Source organism: Zootoca vivipara, chromosome 15 (assembly GCF_963506605.1).
Source record: "Zootoca vivipara chromosome 15, rZooViv1.1, whole genome shotgun sequence".
NCBI lineage: Eukaryota > Metazoa > Chordata > Lepidosauria > Squamata > Lacertidae > Zootoca > Zootoca vivipara.
Genome location: NC_083290.1, coordinates 2,571,991 through 2,586,950, shown reverse-complemented (window position 1 = coordinate 2,586,950; position 14,960 = coordinate 2,571,991). Strand labels below are relative to the sequence as shown.

Sequence of the window (14,960 nt, the reverse complement as noted above, 5' to 3'; positions counted from 1 at the left end):
TTGTTAAAATTACTAGCTGCTATGTGTCCATCACTCCTTGCCCTGTGGAGGGTGGCGTTTTATGCCGTGATCTCTTAAATATGGGTTGCTGTTTTAAGCAAGCTTGATTACAAGGAACTGCCCTGTATCGGGTGGCTAACAAATTAATTAATTGCCTGATCCATCTTTGCTTGGATAGGGGGTAAGATGACCAAGGAATGGAGGCATGCCATTCCTTCCATACCGAGCAACTGCATATTTAGAATTAAGGAGCAGGGTGTTCTTCCCCCACAAGGCAGGAGGAGGAGTACAACTCAGTGGCAGAGCAGCTGCTATGCATGCAGAAGGCCCTCAGGATCAATTCCCAGCTGAAACCTGGGAGAGCAGAGCTCCTGGTGGCCAGCATAGAGAACATTGAGTTAGATGGACCAATGGCCTGGCTCAGTATGAGGGCAGCTTCCTAGGTTCCTATTCAATCCGCCTTACACTTGGAACCATGAGGACTAGAACCCTTATTCGCAAGGGAAGAGCTCAGTGGGAGCGCGCCTGCTTTGCACGCAGAAGGTCCCAGGGTTCAACCTGGGAATGTCCCCTTGCCTGAAGATCTGGGCTGGGAGAGAGAACCCCAATCTGAAATCCTAGAGCGCCGCTGCCAGTCAGTGCTGACAAAACTGAGTTAGATGGACAAACAGCATAAGCCCTGTGCTGTTACGGGACAGGGCTGTTTCTCAGAGGCAGGGTGCCTGCTTGGCATGGTCCCAGGTTCAATTCCCTGAAAGCATCTCCAGTTAAAAAAACACAATGGGGGGGGGGAATCAAGGCAGAGAATCCCTTCTTCTGCTGGGGACAACACTGGACTAGAAGATGATTTGGTAAAAAAGGCGGCTTCTGGTGCCAGCTGGATTCACAACACAGAAGCGGGGAAGGTCAGGAAGCCGCTTTGCCACTCAAGGCTTAGCTCACAGGAAGGGAAGAGAAACTGAGGGACGCTGGCAGGCAAGGGAGACGTCTTTTCAGAAACACTGGCCATAATCACAAGGAACACGGCCACGTGGAAAGGAAAGGAAGCCACAATGTTTGGACAGGCCCATAATTAGACGGCGAGACGAAGGCCCTGATCCCGTGCACTGACTGCAGCCTCTGAGCTGGGAGAAGACGAGGCAACAGTCCAGTTTAAACCACAGACCGTTTTGGGGGCTAAATGCTGCGGCTGTCAATGCCACTAAAAAAGAATCCACTCCCAGCCCTTGTGGCCTGAAGGTACGTAGGGGTAGCAGGGGGCCACAGAATAGTATCTGCCTGGAGTAACACTGGAGCGGATCCTGCCAAGTTCGACAGGGTGGCTGCCTCCGACGGTGCTCAGCGGTCCAGGCCCAGCTAAAAAGAAAACAGCTGAGTCGTCAGTCGGCTTCCCCTGCGTTGTAGCACAAGCTGAACTGCTGATTCCTCAGGATTTCGGACCCGCCAATGCAGTGGGCATAGCGCGTGGGTGGAGCAGCAAAGACACGAAACAGGAAAAATTGGCAAGGGGTGGGCAGGCAGAATATATCCAAGGGCATATGGAGAGCAAAAAGTCCCAAGGGAGAGAAAGAGAGTTGAGTTGGATTGCTCAGGGAGAGAAAGAGAGGAGGGTGGGGTGGGGTTGTTGCATAACCAAAAGCACCACCTCTCTGGAGAGAACTTAAGTGTTAAGAGCTTAGGGAGACATCCAAGGCTGAGAGACAGACAGCTCCGAGGGCCTTCTGTCAGTTCCTTCACTGCGAGAAGTGAGCTTGCAGGGAACCAGGCAGAGGGCCTTCTCGGTGGTGGCACCTGCCCTGTGGAACACCATTCCATCAGAGCTGTGCAGGACTGTGTGGAAACTAGCCTGTAGTACAAAGCTAAAAATTACATCTGTCGCCCCACCCACTTTTGCCTCTGGCCCCACCCACCTCTGGCATGTGGCTCCCAGAAAGGGAATGTGGCCCTGGGGCTGAAAAAGCACCCCTGTTTCTGTGCCAGATCCTTTTTCGCTGAGGACCTTCTGCATGCATAGAGCACATGGTCCACCGCTGAGCCCTCGCGGATCAGCGACACCCCCCTCGCTTTGAGGGATAACCTCCCTCCTCCCCACCCGCGATGGTTCCCCTGGGCTGAGCTGTCAATCACGCCTCCTTCAACACACTTTATTAAAAATACCAAACCGATTATTTCTGCCGCAACAGCCATAGCCGCTCAGGGAAGGCTGGCACCCGCCTGCTAGCGAGGCACCCGGTTACAGCAGTCGCTATGGTGACGGGATATTTAAAGGGGGAGCAGGGAAGAGAAACGATCATTCTTCTGCACAGGATGGATAGGAACACGGCAGGCTCGCAAACGGAGGACAGGTTCACCGGCAGTGCCAAGCAAGCGTGGCGATGGCACAGTGTTCTTTTCCTCTCCAAGTTGAGCAGGCAAATGTCACATTAGAGCAGCATCACTGGCCGAATTATGTAATGCAGTAAGCCTTTCCAGTGGAACACACACTTCTTTTGAAAAAGTCACATGTGCAATGATAGAATATGAGCACTGAGAAAGCCTGCCCTCCACTCCTGAGGGTCCCAGCAACTGGTATTCAGAAGCATTCCTGCTTCTGACCATGCGGGCAGAGAATAGCCAATCTGGTTTAGCCATCAATAGACCTCCCCTCCATGAATCTGTCTAATCCTCTTTTAAAGCCATCCAAGTTGCTGGCCATCACTGCTTCCTGTGGGAGTGAGTTCCACAGTTTAACTATGCTCTGTGTGAATAAGCTTTTTAAAACTTGCCCTGAATCTTCCAACATTCAGCTTCATTGGATGCCCACAGATTCAAGTGTTATGAGAGAAGGAGAAAAAATATTTCTTTCTCCCATGTACAGTTTTATAACCTTCTATCATGTCACCATCGTATGGAACCTACCTAGCAATATGTTTTTGAACTTACGAAGCTTTAACTTCACATCAAATCTTCACACCTAATGGTAGGGCTGATCAGAAGTTGCTGCCAGTTAGAGTGGACAATATTGGATCAGATGGAGAGCTGGCTTCAGGGACTAGGCCTGTCAGCAGACCAATTCTGCGGTACAAAGATGTCTGCAGACATGACAGGAAGGACTGACAACATTAACTTTGTCACAGGCCTGTGCGGAGCGTGTCTGAGACCTGGAGCAGGAGTCTTGTTAGAATAAAATTATAAACACAGGCAAAAATGCAGCTGGTCCTTGGCTGGGGCCCCCAAACAACTGAGCCCCCTGAGGCCTGGGGCAAGTGTACCCAGTTGCCCCCCACTCTGCATGGGCCTGTCCTGCCATATGTCCTTGCAGTGCCTGGAGACAAGACGGTCAAGTTGTATATCCAAAGTGGTGACCAGAGGAGGAATGACCGCTGGGAGAAGCACAAAACGAAACAACATCTGCAGCAGCAACACCAGACGCCTTCCATCTGCCCCAGCTACAACAAAACATGTCTCTCCCCTATCAGTCTCTACAGCCACAGCAGACGCTGTAACTATCCAACAGTTTGACTTCACCCAGGGATTTTTTCCCGCCATAACTCAGTTCCAGCACCTGTCAGGTGAGTGCCATTGCTATTATAAGACAAGGGAGGCGTTCATTGTGAGTTCCAGCACCTCTTTTTCTTGAAAAATAGCACTGACTTCAGTTCACCCCATTGTTTCACAAGACAGATGGATGTCAACAACTGAGGGGGGGAAATCCCACAACTGCTTCTTCCTTGGGTGTGGGATACAATAATAAAAAATATTAAATAATTGATCTGCTGGCCTTTCACAACATCCTAAATCAACTGCTTAGAGGCAGGCCCATTTCCAAACCACCTTCAAGTATCTGAAAATATTTATTTTCTGAGTCACCAGTCTTCCTCACACCCCAACTCTTAATTAGAGTTGGTGCGCCAGTCAATGTATTTATGCCATGAAGGGCAGTATACAAATTTAATTAATAATAATACATTGTCAACCAGCCACTTTGTATTCAACTACAATCAGGCATTATCATAACTCCCAGGAAAGCCCCAGGGTACTTTAAAAAAATTTTAAAGTTCACAATGCCACAGGCCCTGGTGGGTTAGAGGGTCAGGCTAGGCCCAGAAAGACCCAACTCAGCCACAAAGCTTATTGAGTGACCTTGGCCTTGGAACAACTGCCACCTCTCGGCCTAACCCACCTAATAAAGTTTTAGCAAGGATAAAAAGGGATGTGGAGGAGCCACACTGAATGGAGAGTCAGATAAAAATAGCGTAACCCAGATAGTATGATATAGTTGGTCAGAGTGGCAGACTAGGGCCTGGGAGACAAGGGTGCAAAATCCCCACTCGGCCATGAAGCTAACTGGGTGTGACCTTGGGCCACAGCCACTGGTTCTCAGCCTAACCAACCTCACAGGGTTGTTGTGGGGATTAAATTAGAGTTGGGGCGACCATGTACACCGCTTTGAGCTCCTTGGAGAAAATGGTGGGACACAATAGCAATAAATAAATAAAAACTATTCAAATACCTGGTAAGTTATTTGTGCAATGGCTGAAACACTTGGTCAGTTGGCCTTGACAATTCTACCCCATCCCTCAATACAGCACTGTAATAATGTAATTATTAATTGAATATATAATATGGTATAATAATTCAGTCCCCCCTCTGCAATATCAGGGAGCCCCTTTACACAAATCGGGTGCCTCTTTTCTCCCTCAGCAGCAACGCTCAAGGACCTGTCAATTCTAGGCCTGCCTGCCTCACCTGGAGCACACTTACCTGTCCCTTCCAAAGATGCTCTCCGTCTGGTCCTCCTTTGCAAACTCTCTCCTATGCAACGGCTCCTAGCGCGCCCGGCAGGGGGCCACCTCGCGCAAGTCAAGCTCTTCCACGGCCCCAGAAAACTACAAGTCCCATGCTGCTTAAGGCCATCCCCACAGAGCGACGCGCCTGGAGTGCATGCCGGGAGTCGTAGTTTCGGCGGAGGCAAGCCGCGTGAGAGGCTGCGCTTGCGCAGTGTTGAGTTTAAAAACAGCCAAATGGCCAGCATTTCCCACGAGTCTCGGCAGCACGAATCCTATTGGGAGAGCCGGGCGCTGCGGAGCAAGGCATGACGGGAGCCGTAGTCTTGGTTTTCTGAGGCGGGGAAAGGGCAGTTATGGCGGCGGCCTCATCTTCCACGGGCCCGAGTAGGCCCGACGAAGCTGCGGTGACGCCCGGGGCGCTGCAGTACAGCCTCTTGCTGGAGCACTTGGTGGGCGAGAAGCGCGGGCCGAGGCAGGCGAGGGCCTTGGACCCGGCCGCCCTTGGGGGCTTCCCGGCGCCAGCCAAAAGCCCCGAGCAAAAGATGGTCGAGCGGGCCATGGAGAGCTGCGGCTTCAAGGCGGTGCTGGCCTGCGTCGGGGGTACGTCGTGGTGAGGAGGGAGGGAAATGGGGGGGTTGTTTGGGGGTGGGGCGTCTCTTTTTGGTTTTGCGAAAAGTTACTTCTCGGGCCTTCCCAGCGGCCTACCTTGCAGGGTTGTCGTGAGAAAGACCTTAAGCGAAGAGCGCATGCGTCAGTTATTCTCATTAGCGTCAGTGCAGCTATATTTGTGGCGAATAACAATGTTTGTGGATTTTTATTCTAAATTATTCTGTTTTATTATTTTAAATTTATTATTTTAAATTTATTATTTTTATTATTAGCCCCAGGCTGTAGAAGCTGAGAGGTGCAATTATTATTTTATTTATATCCTGCTCAGCCTGCTGGGGTATAAAAATTATAATAATAAACTGTAAATTGCATCTCTCAGCTTCTACAACTTGGGGCTAATAAGCACTGGCCTACCTTGCAGGGCTGTCGCAAGAGCTGCCACAAGGGAAAAGAGCATAAAATGCTTATTAGCAACAGCACACCAAGCCTTGTGAAAATGCATTCCTGCAGGCCCACAGTATATTTGTGGTTAATAACAATAATTGTGGATATACTTTATTATATATAGCATTGCATATCTCAGCTTCTACAGCTTGGGGCTATGAAGAACCAGCCTACTTTGCAGGGTTGTTGCAAGAACGACCACAAGTGAAAAGAGCACTGCGTAAATTATTATTATTAGCAATGGTATAGCAAGACCTACCGTAGTAAAAAAAAAAATTCCTACAGGCTCACAATATATTTGTGGCTAATAAAGAAGCAGGAAAGTTTCAGTGTCATTCATGAAGGCATGCCCATTTGGAAGCCGTCGAAAAATACATCCTTGCTATTATTAAGCCTTTAGTGGTATAGAAAAGCATCTCTATGGCACTTTAGAGCACTTAGAGCTCAATAATAGTAATGAAGAATTGTGCACTTGTTTATTAAACATTTAATGAATGCACTTCTCTTTAGTGGGCTCATCAGCTGCAAAGCATTAAGTGGCAGGATATTGGGTATATATGGTCAGGGGTCCCTTTACCTTTTTATTGGGTATATATAATGCCTTTATACAAATCTATGGTGCGACCACATTTGGAGCACTGTGTATGGTTCAAAAGGATGTTTTAGATGTGGGAAAGTTTCAAAAACTGGCAGCCAAGATGATCAAGGGGCTGGAGCAACACCCCCATGAGGAAATTTGAGGCATTTTAGTTTAGAGAAAAGGCGAGTAAATGGTGACATGATAGAAGATGGATAAAATTATTCATGGCATGGAGTAAGTGGAGAGAGAAAAGTTTGTCTCATAACTCTAGAACTCAAGGACATAAAGTAGTGCCTCGCTTAACGAATGCCCTGCTTAACGAAATTTCCGCTTAACGAAAGGTTTTTTCTAGCAGAGGTTGCCTCGCTAGACGAATGCGTTTTACGAAAAATTCATCTAACGAATTGCGGTTTCCCATAGGAATGCATTGAAATTCAATTAATGCGTTTCTATGGGCAAAAAAAAATTCAAAAAAATTCAATGCATTCCTATGGGATTCGCTAGACAAATTTTTCGTTATAAGAAAAGACCCCGTGGAACGAATTAAATTCGTCTAGCGAAGGCACCACTGTACAATGAAGCTGAATGTTGAAGGATTCATGACAGACAAAAGAAAGGGCTTATTCACGCAGTACATAGCTAATCTATGGAACTCACTCGTGCAAGAGGCAGGGATGGACACCAATGTGAATGGCTCTAAAAGAGGTTTAGACTGATTCATGGAGGGTAAAGGTGATCAGTGGCTACTAACCTGGATGGCTATGTTTTCCTTCCATTGTCAGAGTCAATATGTCCCTGGTTGCCAGTTTGCTGGGAAACAGAAGTGGGGAGCGAAGTGCTGTTGCACGCAGGTTCTGCTTGTAGCGGTGGCGTAGGAAGGGGGTGCGGTGGGTGTGGGCCACCCTGGGGGTCATCACTGAGGGGGGTGACCACAGAGCCTGGCCTGCAGCGCACCCAAGCCACAATCTCTCTTGGGGAGTGATGCAGGGGCTTGGGCACCTGCAGGCTCTGCGCTGCCCAAAACGGCAGCATCATAGCAGCCAAGTCTCCTGTTTTTCGCGGGAAACCCCCGGATTTTAATCTGTTTCCTGCTGTTATCCCAAATAGAAAAAAATCCCATAAATCCCCCAATTTCCTTCCTGCCAGGGAGGCTCCTTCTGCACATGTCTGGACATGTGTAGAAACGAATTCCGGTGCCGCTCTGCCCATGTCTAGGCACCGGAAATCGGGTAGCGCCGGCACCGGAAGTTGCTTCTACGCATGTCCAGACATGCATAGAAGCAACTTCCAGTGCCGTGCCGCTGCTGATCCCAGATTTTTCAATGGGAGACTTGGCAGCTATGGGCAACATGGGGCTTGCGGACTCCGTGGAGGTTCTGCACAGCATGCTCTGCCCTGGCTTGCCCCGCCCCCGGGTGCAGGGCATTTGCGCCGCCCCAGGTGCCTGAGCAGCTAGCTATGCCGCTGGATTGTGGGCTTCCCATCAAGGCATCTGGTTGGCCCCTGTGAGAACAGGATGCTGAATTAGATGGGCTTCCCCTGATTTCATGTGTCTGAGCAGAGTGGCCTGAAATTGAGGAGATGAGGAAGCTTCTGAGAAACAACACTGAAATGGAATTTGGAGCCTGTCACCCTGCTAATTGCCTTGCCAACTTTTCTGTTTACTTGGCAGGATTCGTGCTGGGAGGTGCCTTTGGTGTGTTCACAGCAGGCATCGATACCAATGTGGGGTTTGACCCCAAGGATCCGTATCGCACGCCAACAGCCAAAGAGGTCTTGAAAGACATGGGGCAAAGAGGGATGTCCTACGCCAAGAATTTTGCCATTGTCGGTGCCATGTTTTCCTGCACTGAATGCCTGGTGGAGTCTGTGAGTAACTCTCTGGCTTTGGTCTGCTGGCTTCTTGTAATGGTTTTCTTATTTAAATATTACATCTTACACTATAAGCTGTCATTCATGGCAGCCTTAAAGCCACAGTCTTCAGTAGGACTGTATGCATAACTAAAAGTGACATCCCTGAATATCTCTGTGGTCTTCCTTGTGGTCTTCCCACTGGGGCATCTCATCTCCTTGGCCACTTTGACCTGACCCAGCAGGGGAACTCTCATGTTCTTATCTCAAGCCCCTAGATTTATTCCCCACCCAACAGTACAAAAGCAGCGCTGCTGCTGCTGTTGTAATTGATTGATTGATTATTACAGTATTATTACAGTATTTCTTAGGTGCCCTGGGCCAGATACAACTATTTATACAAGATACAATATTAAAAACAGTTTCAGATAAATTAGTCGCAAGAATAGGGTGCGTCCTGAAAGATGTGGATTTTCAGCATATGACGTAAGCTTATGACAATTGCTTTGAGGGTTGGTGTTTTGTTTTTGTTTTTTTACAATCATTGTTTTTTTACAATGTATATAAATTGTATGAAATAAATACAAAAGGTGCCTGGCTCACCTCTGTGGGGAGGGAATTCCACAACTTAGGGGCTTCCACAGAAATTGCCCTCTCCCATGCCACCCTACCCTTTGAACTTTCAAGGGCAGTGGACCAAGGGGGCATCCTCTGCCAACAGTAACACTCAGGAGGGTCCGTAGGAGGAGGTGGTCTTTCAGACACCTGGGGCCTAAGTGGTTTAGAATTGATGCTGCATGCAGAGGTTCATGTGGCTGGTCTTGATGTTGCGTTTCTCATTTCCCTAGTATCGAGGCAAGTCTGACTGGAAGAACAGCGTGATGAGTGGGTGCATTACTGGAGGGGCCATTGGCTTCCGGGGTGAGTCGTGTTGCCGTTGAGCAGTTGCTGGGCTCATTTGGATCCTGATAAAGACAGAATACTGCAGACTCTACTGCTCCTAAATGTTATGGCCAGGAAGTAATATGAGCCATAGCACAGAGCAGGATGTTGGACTGCAACTCCCACCTCTCCTATCCTAGGCTGTGGCTGATGGAAGTTGGAGCTCAGCAGCATCTGGGGGACCACAAGTTCCCCATGCCTGTCTACAATCCTGGCCCTATTTAACTTTGAATAAGCCTCACTGGATATTGTAGGACTTACTGTAGTAGACATGGCTAGAATTGTGCTGTTAGTCTTAGCGCCAGCTCCAAAGTGCTGGAACTGTTTGCTGAAGGTAAATTGTCTCATCCCTACTCTGATGACCTTCCGCTAACAGGGATTTGTCAAGCTGACTTGTGGCCACTGTAGGTGCTATGGCTCAGTCAGGTGCTGTTTTCCCCACTGACTGTTTGGATCATGGATGGAAAATCTCTGCCTTGGTCTAAGGCAGGGGTCAGCAAACTTTTTCAGCAGGGGGCCGGTCCACTGTCCCTCAGACCTTGTGGGGGGGGGGGGGAATGAACAAATTCCTATGCCCCACAAATAACCCAGAGATGCATTTTAAATAAAAGCACACATTCTACTAATGTAAAAACACACTGATTCCTAGACCGTCCGGGGGCCGAATTTAGAAGGCAATTGGGCTGGATCCGGGCCTTAGTTTGCCTACTCATGGTCTAAGGGTTCAATCCTTTGGATGTTCCTGGGGAGGAGCCATAGCTCAGTGGCCTGTAGTTTCAGTCCCTACTGGAATATCCAAGTAGAGCTGGGAAAAGGACTCCCTGCTTGACAACCTACAGAGCTGCTGCCAGTCGGTGTAAACCATACTGAGCTAGATAGACTCCAGTATAAGGCAACTTCCTCTGTTCCTAATATAGTTTGCATTGCACTGTGATAACTTCCTTTTGCCAGCCGGGCAAGTTAACAATTAAGAGTGTTAATCTTCCCTAAGAGCATTAAATGGTTTTCTGAAGAGCTTCTAGCTAAGCTTGTTATGTTGGGTCCGATTGGTTTAAACTTCTTTGAGAGGGAAGGACAGCTGGCGCTACCTGAATCCCATCCCTGCGTTTGCAGCCAAGATTTGTTGGTTCTGATCTTACTGAGTGCTCCAGTTTCTAGGGCCAGGACCTGGTTCAGGTCATCCTCTGTAGGGCTGAAAGAAATGGAGTATTTTACAAGGGGCTGGGACCAAGCCTGCTAGTGGAAGTGATCTTTTTTGCTTTCCAGCCAACAATATAGGCTTAGCTATAGGAAAGAAACTTGATTATGTGCTGTTGTGCTGATTGCCTTCTCCTTTTGCCTTGCAGCTGGCCTGAAAGCCGGGGCCCTTGGCTGTGGGGGCTTTGCTGCATTCTCTGCAGTGATTGACTACTACTTACGGTAGCAGCTGATGCCAATGAAGGAGGACCTTCTGGTGTGAACTGTGCAGGACAGCTGGCCCAACTCACTTTCCTGTTCCTGACAACAGATTAAGGAAAGGGGAAAGGTTTCTGGGAGCTGTGTCCTAGAAAACAGGATATGCATCCAGCCCGTGGGCAGAGTCAGGGAGTCATCCAAGCAAAGCGTTGTTCAAAATTCGTTGGAGAGGTACGACTAGGTGTTAATTCCAAGGACTGCCTGTATTCTCTCAACTCCTCCTGCTAAGTGTATGTGTTTGCTGTGGCAAGCATAAAAGCTGTTACAGCATGTCAGCACTTGCTACAAACACAAGCTCGTAGCTTCATAACTATGTCAGATGCAGGAGAAAATTGAAAGATTTAACTTATTCCAGGCCTTGTCAAGTGTTTGATGCTAATGAAACAAGAACAATATTTCCTATCATGTAAAAGATGATGTGGCTAGTTGTTTGTCAATGGATATCAAATTTAGATTAGTTTTCTGAAATGGAGCTTGACACAAATTCATCGAGGTGAGATCGCTCTACAGTTATTAGTCATGTTCGCTCTGAATGCCAAACAGCAGGGGAGGGTTGTTGCCTTCATTCCCTGCCTGTGCACTTTGCAGAGACATTTGGCTGGTTACTGCTGGAAACTGTGTACTGGGTCAGAAGGATCCCGTAGTGAGGCTATCTGTAGATTCCTGTTATACGATAGTAAGGAGTAAAGTACATTCTGTTGGGTACAGGCAGTGTAAAGCTGGAAGCAGCTCTCCTGCCTCCCACATTAAGCTTGGAAACCTAGGGCCCCTCCCCCTACTACAATACATTCTGGGAAGAGGCCCTTAGGAGAAAAGAGAGGATGACTCTGCCAGTGACCAAGAAAAAGTGGGGTTTTGTCCCCTGCAGATGTTACAAATGCTTGTCAGGAGAGCTCAAGCTTCCAACTGGCTGAAGCGTCTTAAAAGAGAAAGTGAAATAAAACACCAAAGAACTTGGATGGTTTATGAACTGCAGTGCTACACCAGGGAAGACCCCTCATCCCCTACTCCGGTACAGCACTGTTGGGGGGTCTCCAGAGGACTTCATTGAGGCAGCACAGCAGGTAGGTGGGACTTCTTGATGATCTACTTAAACTAGGCAGTTAAAGCTTGTCAGTTGGTGTTGAATGTGCCCGGCTGTGTCTTTGGAGGTGAGAGAAGCTCAGTTAGCATCACTGGCTCAAGGCTTCTTTTCATGCTGAAAGGAAGTTGCCTTCAAGACACACCGCCTCCCTCCACTAAATTATTTTTTCTAGAGCAGGTTCTAAATCTCTGCATTCTGGGTTGGTTTTGCATCAGACAAAGGCCAGCATGATATCTAGCTCTCTCCACCCCGCAGCAAATTGTGATGCAGCGTACTGAACCTGGGCCCTTCCGCACCCTCTCACTAATCAGCACCACCACTGGGAATTGCTGTGAAATTGTAATTAAAAGATCACAAACGGGTGGGGTGGGGGAACCCACTCTTGTGTTCAGAGCTGGTTTGTGAAGTGACAGCGAACAGGAGGATGGAAGCACACCAGGCACCCATCTTGGCATTCCCATGGCAACAGCCCTAGTTGCCTAGGAGAAATATTGCTGTTTCCCAGGCTGAATAATTAATCTGTCCCACTCTCCCCCACCTTTATTTCCTTTTGCCAGCCCCCTTCCTATTGGCAGAATCGCTTATTGAGCTGCAGTAGCCCCTAATAAGGGCATGGGATCAATTGCTTGCATGAATTATGTCATGTAGTACAGGTGTGCTCATAGCTACATGTGCAAGACATGGTCCTCCCTCTCCCTTGCATAATCTCTGTACAGGAGGGGAAATGCAGCTAGCCTACAGTTATGGGCAAGGGAGCGGAAGGTGGTATAGATCAGGGAGCTGTTAGAACAAGAGGAGCCAAAGTGGTACCTCCGGGTATTATTGAACTCCCAGTTCCCGTCAGCATCTGTTCAAGGGCAGGCACCCCCAAACTTCGGCCCTCCAGATGTTTTGGACTACAATTCCCAACATCCCTGACCACTGGTCCTCTTAGCTAGGGATCATGGGAGTTGTAGGCCAAAACATCTGGAGGGCCGCAGTTTGGCGATGCCTGGTCAAGGGTGAGGGGAGTTTTAGTCAAGCAGCATCTGGAGGGCAGCACACATGCCCAGGATGTTAACTTCTGAGTCAGACCACTAGGCACCCACATCTCACACTGACTGGCAGCAGTGGCTCTCCAGGGATGGAGGTCTCCCAGGTGCTCTACCAATTGAACTGTTACTCCTGTCATGTGTCCAAGCCAGTTCCGTCAAATCTTTTTCTTTTTCAACACTGATTGAGATATGAAAGACAAAACACCTCAGAAGTAATTTGTGCAAATGTTTGGGTTTTGCATTTTATTAACTTTTTTTTAATCTCCTCACATGGTTTACATCCATTTAAAGTTTGTCATCTACAGAGAGGGGAGAAAAAACCTGCAACGGAACACAACCAAAAATATATATATATATAATATATCCTTAAACAAGTCAAATATCAATTATACAGTTTCTAATCTAACCTGTAGCTCCAGGAGTCCCAGTCTCCCCTTCCTCACCATCAGAAAAAAGAGCAAGTGCAGTTGTCAGGGGGTGGGGGGGCTGGCTATGCTGGTATCAGATTCTGACACTCAGAAGTGCGCGGAGGCGCTCTGGCTTAGGAATGACTTCAGCTTCCACAGACACATACATACAGGTAGATGCAGACCCACAAAGATCTGTGCAGGAGGGCCCGAAAAATAACTCTGGCCAGCAAAATATTTCTGGTCCCTGATTGGTGGGCCACAGAACATTCCCTTGTCCTGGGCAGAAAGTGTGGCCAAAGTCACTTAACGTGGAGGGGCAGGCCTGGAAGTAATTTCTTTTTTGAGGGGGGGGGGGAAGAGGCTTCTCCATGAAGCCAAGGTACAACTCATTGCTGGATTGCTGCTTGGCACCAGGGTGCGTCGGGTGGCAATCAGGAATGCAGGGCCCCCCACCCCATTGGAGGACTGCATTCTCCTCGGCTGCTTCGCCAGTCTGTCACAGAGAGAGAGAAATGGGGATGCAGGTGAAGGCTCTTAAGGGCTGAAAGGACACCTTTGACATTCAACCTGAGTCTTCCTTAGCTGAACCCTGTAATCCATGCTGCGTGAAGCGCTGAGAAACGGCCCCTTTTCCAGACATCCTCCTGGAGGAATGGTGCCCAACAACCCCAGCGGATGGCTGGGCTGGATCGGAGCCATGTGGAGGAGGCGGGAGCAGGAAATACCCGCTGGTTCCCTGGCCAGGCTTGGCTAGCAAGAGCCACTTGCAAGAGGCATGGCCACAAGGCAACCAGCCTTCCGCCTTTCTCTCAGCCAGCCAAATAATCCTTTCAGGGGTGGGAAGCAGGACATTCTCACTCGCCCGCATTAAGAAGTGATTTCCTTTCGAAGGATTAAGTTTGAATTAGTCTCAAGAGAATCTAACCATAAATAAAGCAATTGTGGGTAACACAGCAGGGCGGCGGGGATGGGGAGGTAGGCATCACTCTGTCACACGCACATCTGAGACTAGCAAACACCCACTTTCTCTTCACTTTCCTGCCATCAAGGTACTTTTGAAACCTTTTTACAGAATAAAACAGGAAGATGGCTGCTTTACACCCCCCCCCCACATTATGCACAGTTACAAAGCCTACCGAGGCACAGAGGCACAGGACGAGAGGCTCCCCCAGCATTAAAAAAGAGGGAGGAGCTGGAATAGGCAGGGCTTTTTAAAAACAAAAATGCTGCCATCTTCAGTCCAGGCCACCTGCCAGCTGGGGTAAAAGAATGCAGAGTTCAGCAACCAGATCTGTCAGGCAAGACAAAAGCAAAGAGAATGTAGGTTGGCCAGGACGGGGGCGGGGGGGGGGAGCCCTTGGTGTCCTCCTTAAGCCTCCAAAAGCAGGAAAATCCAAGCAAGCAGCGTACATGCAGGCCATAAAGGCAGGGAGCAAAAAAGATCAAGCATTGTTGCGGGTGGCAAGGCAGGCTGGAGGAGAGGACGTGGCTGCAGCGAAGCTCTATTAGACCCAGAAGGCGGCAATCATTTTTTAGAAGAAACAAGAGGCTGTGTCTTCATCCGTCGCTCGCTTCCTTCCCACTGCTCAACAAATGGGACGTAAAAATGACTCCTGAACACGAGAAGTATGAGAGACGTGGACTACTGTGCTGGGAGGTGGGCAGGGGGGGAGGAAGGATGTGGGGCTGATAGAAAATCGTCCCATGAGGTATGGGGCAGCGTCTGGTTCCAGGGCAGCAACGTTATTCTCAGCAGGATCCGTGCTCAGATTCATGAGTCTG

At 48.8% G+C, this 14,960-nt stretch overlaps 1 protein-coding gene across 1 annotated transcript; it reads left to right on the top strand.

The window, feature by feature from the left end:
- Positions 1-5,111: 5,111 nt before the first annotated feature.
- TIMM22 (translocase of inner mitochondrial membrane 22) lies at positions 5,112-10,684 on the top strand. The gene is made up of 4 exons (XM_035138843.2): positions 5,112-5,369; positions 8,075-8,271; positions 9,102-9,174; positions 10,542-10,684. The coding sequence occupies exons 1-4, from the start codon at positions 5,123-5,125 to the stop codon at positions 10,616-10,618; spliced, it is 594 nt and encodes a 197-aa protein (XP_034994734.1). The 5' UTR covers positions 5,112-5,122; the 3' UTR covers positions 10,619-10,684.
- Positions 10,685-14,960: the final 4,276 nt, after the last annotated feature.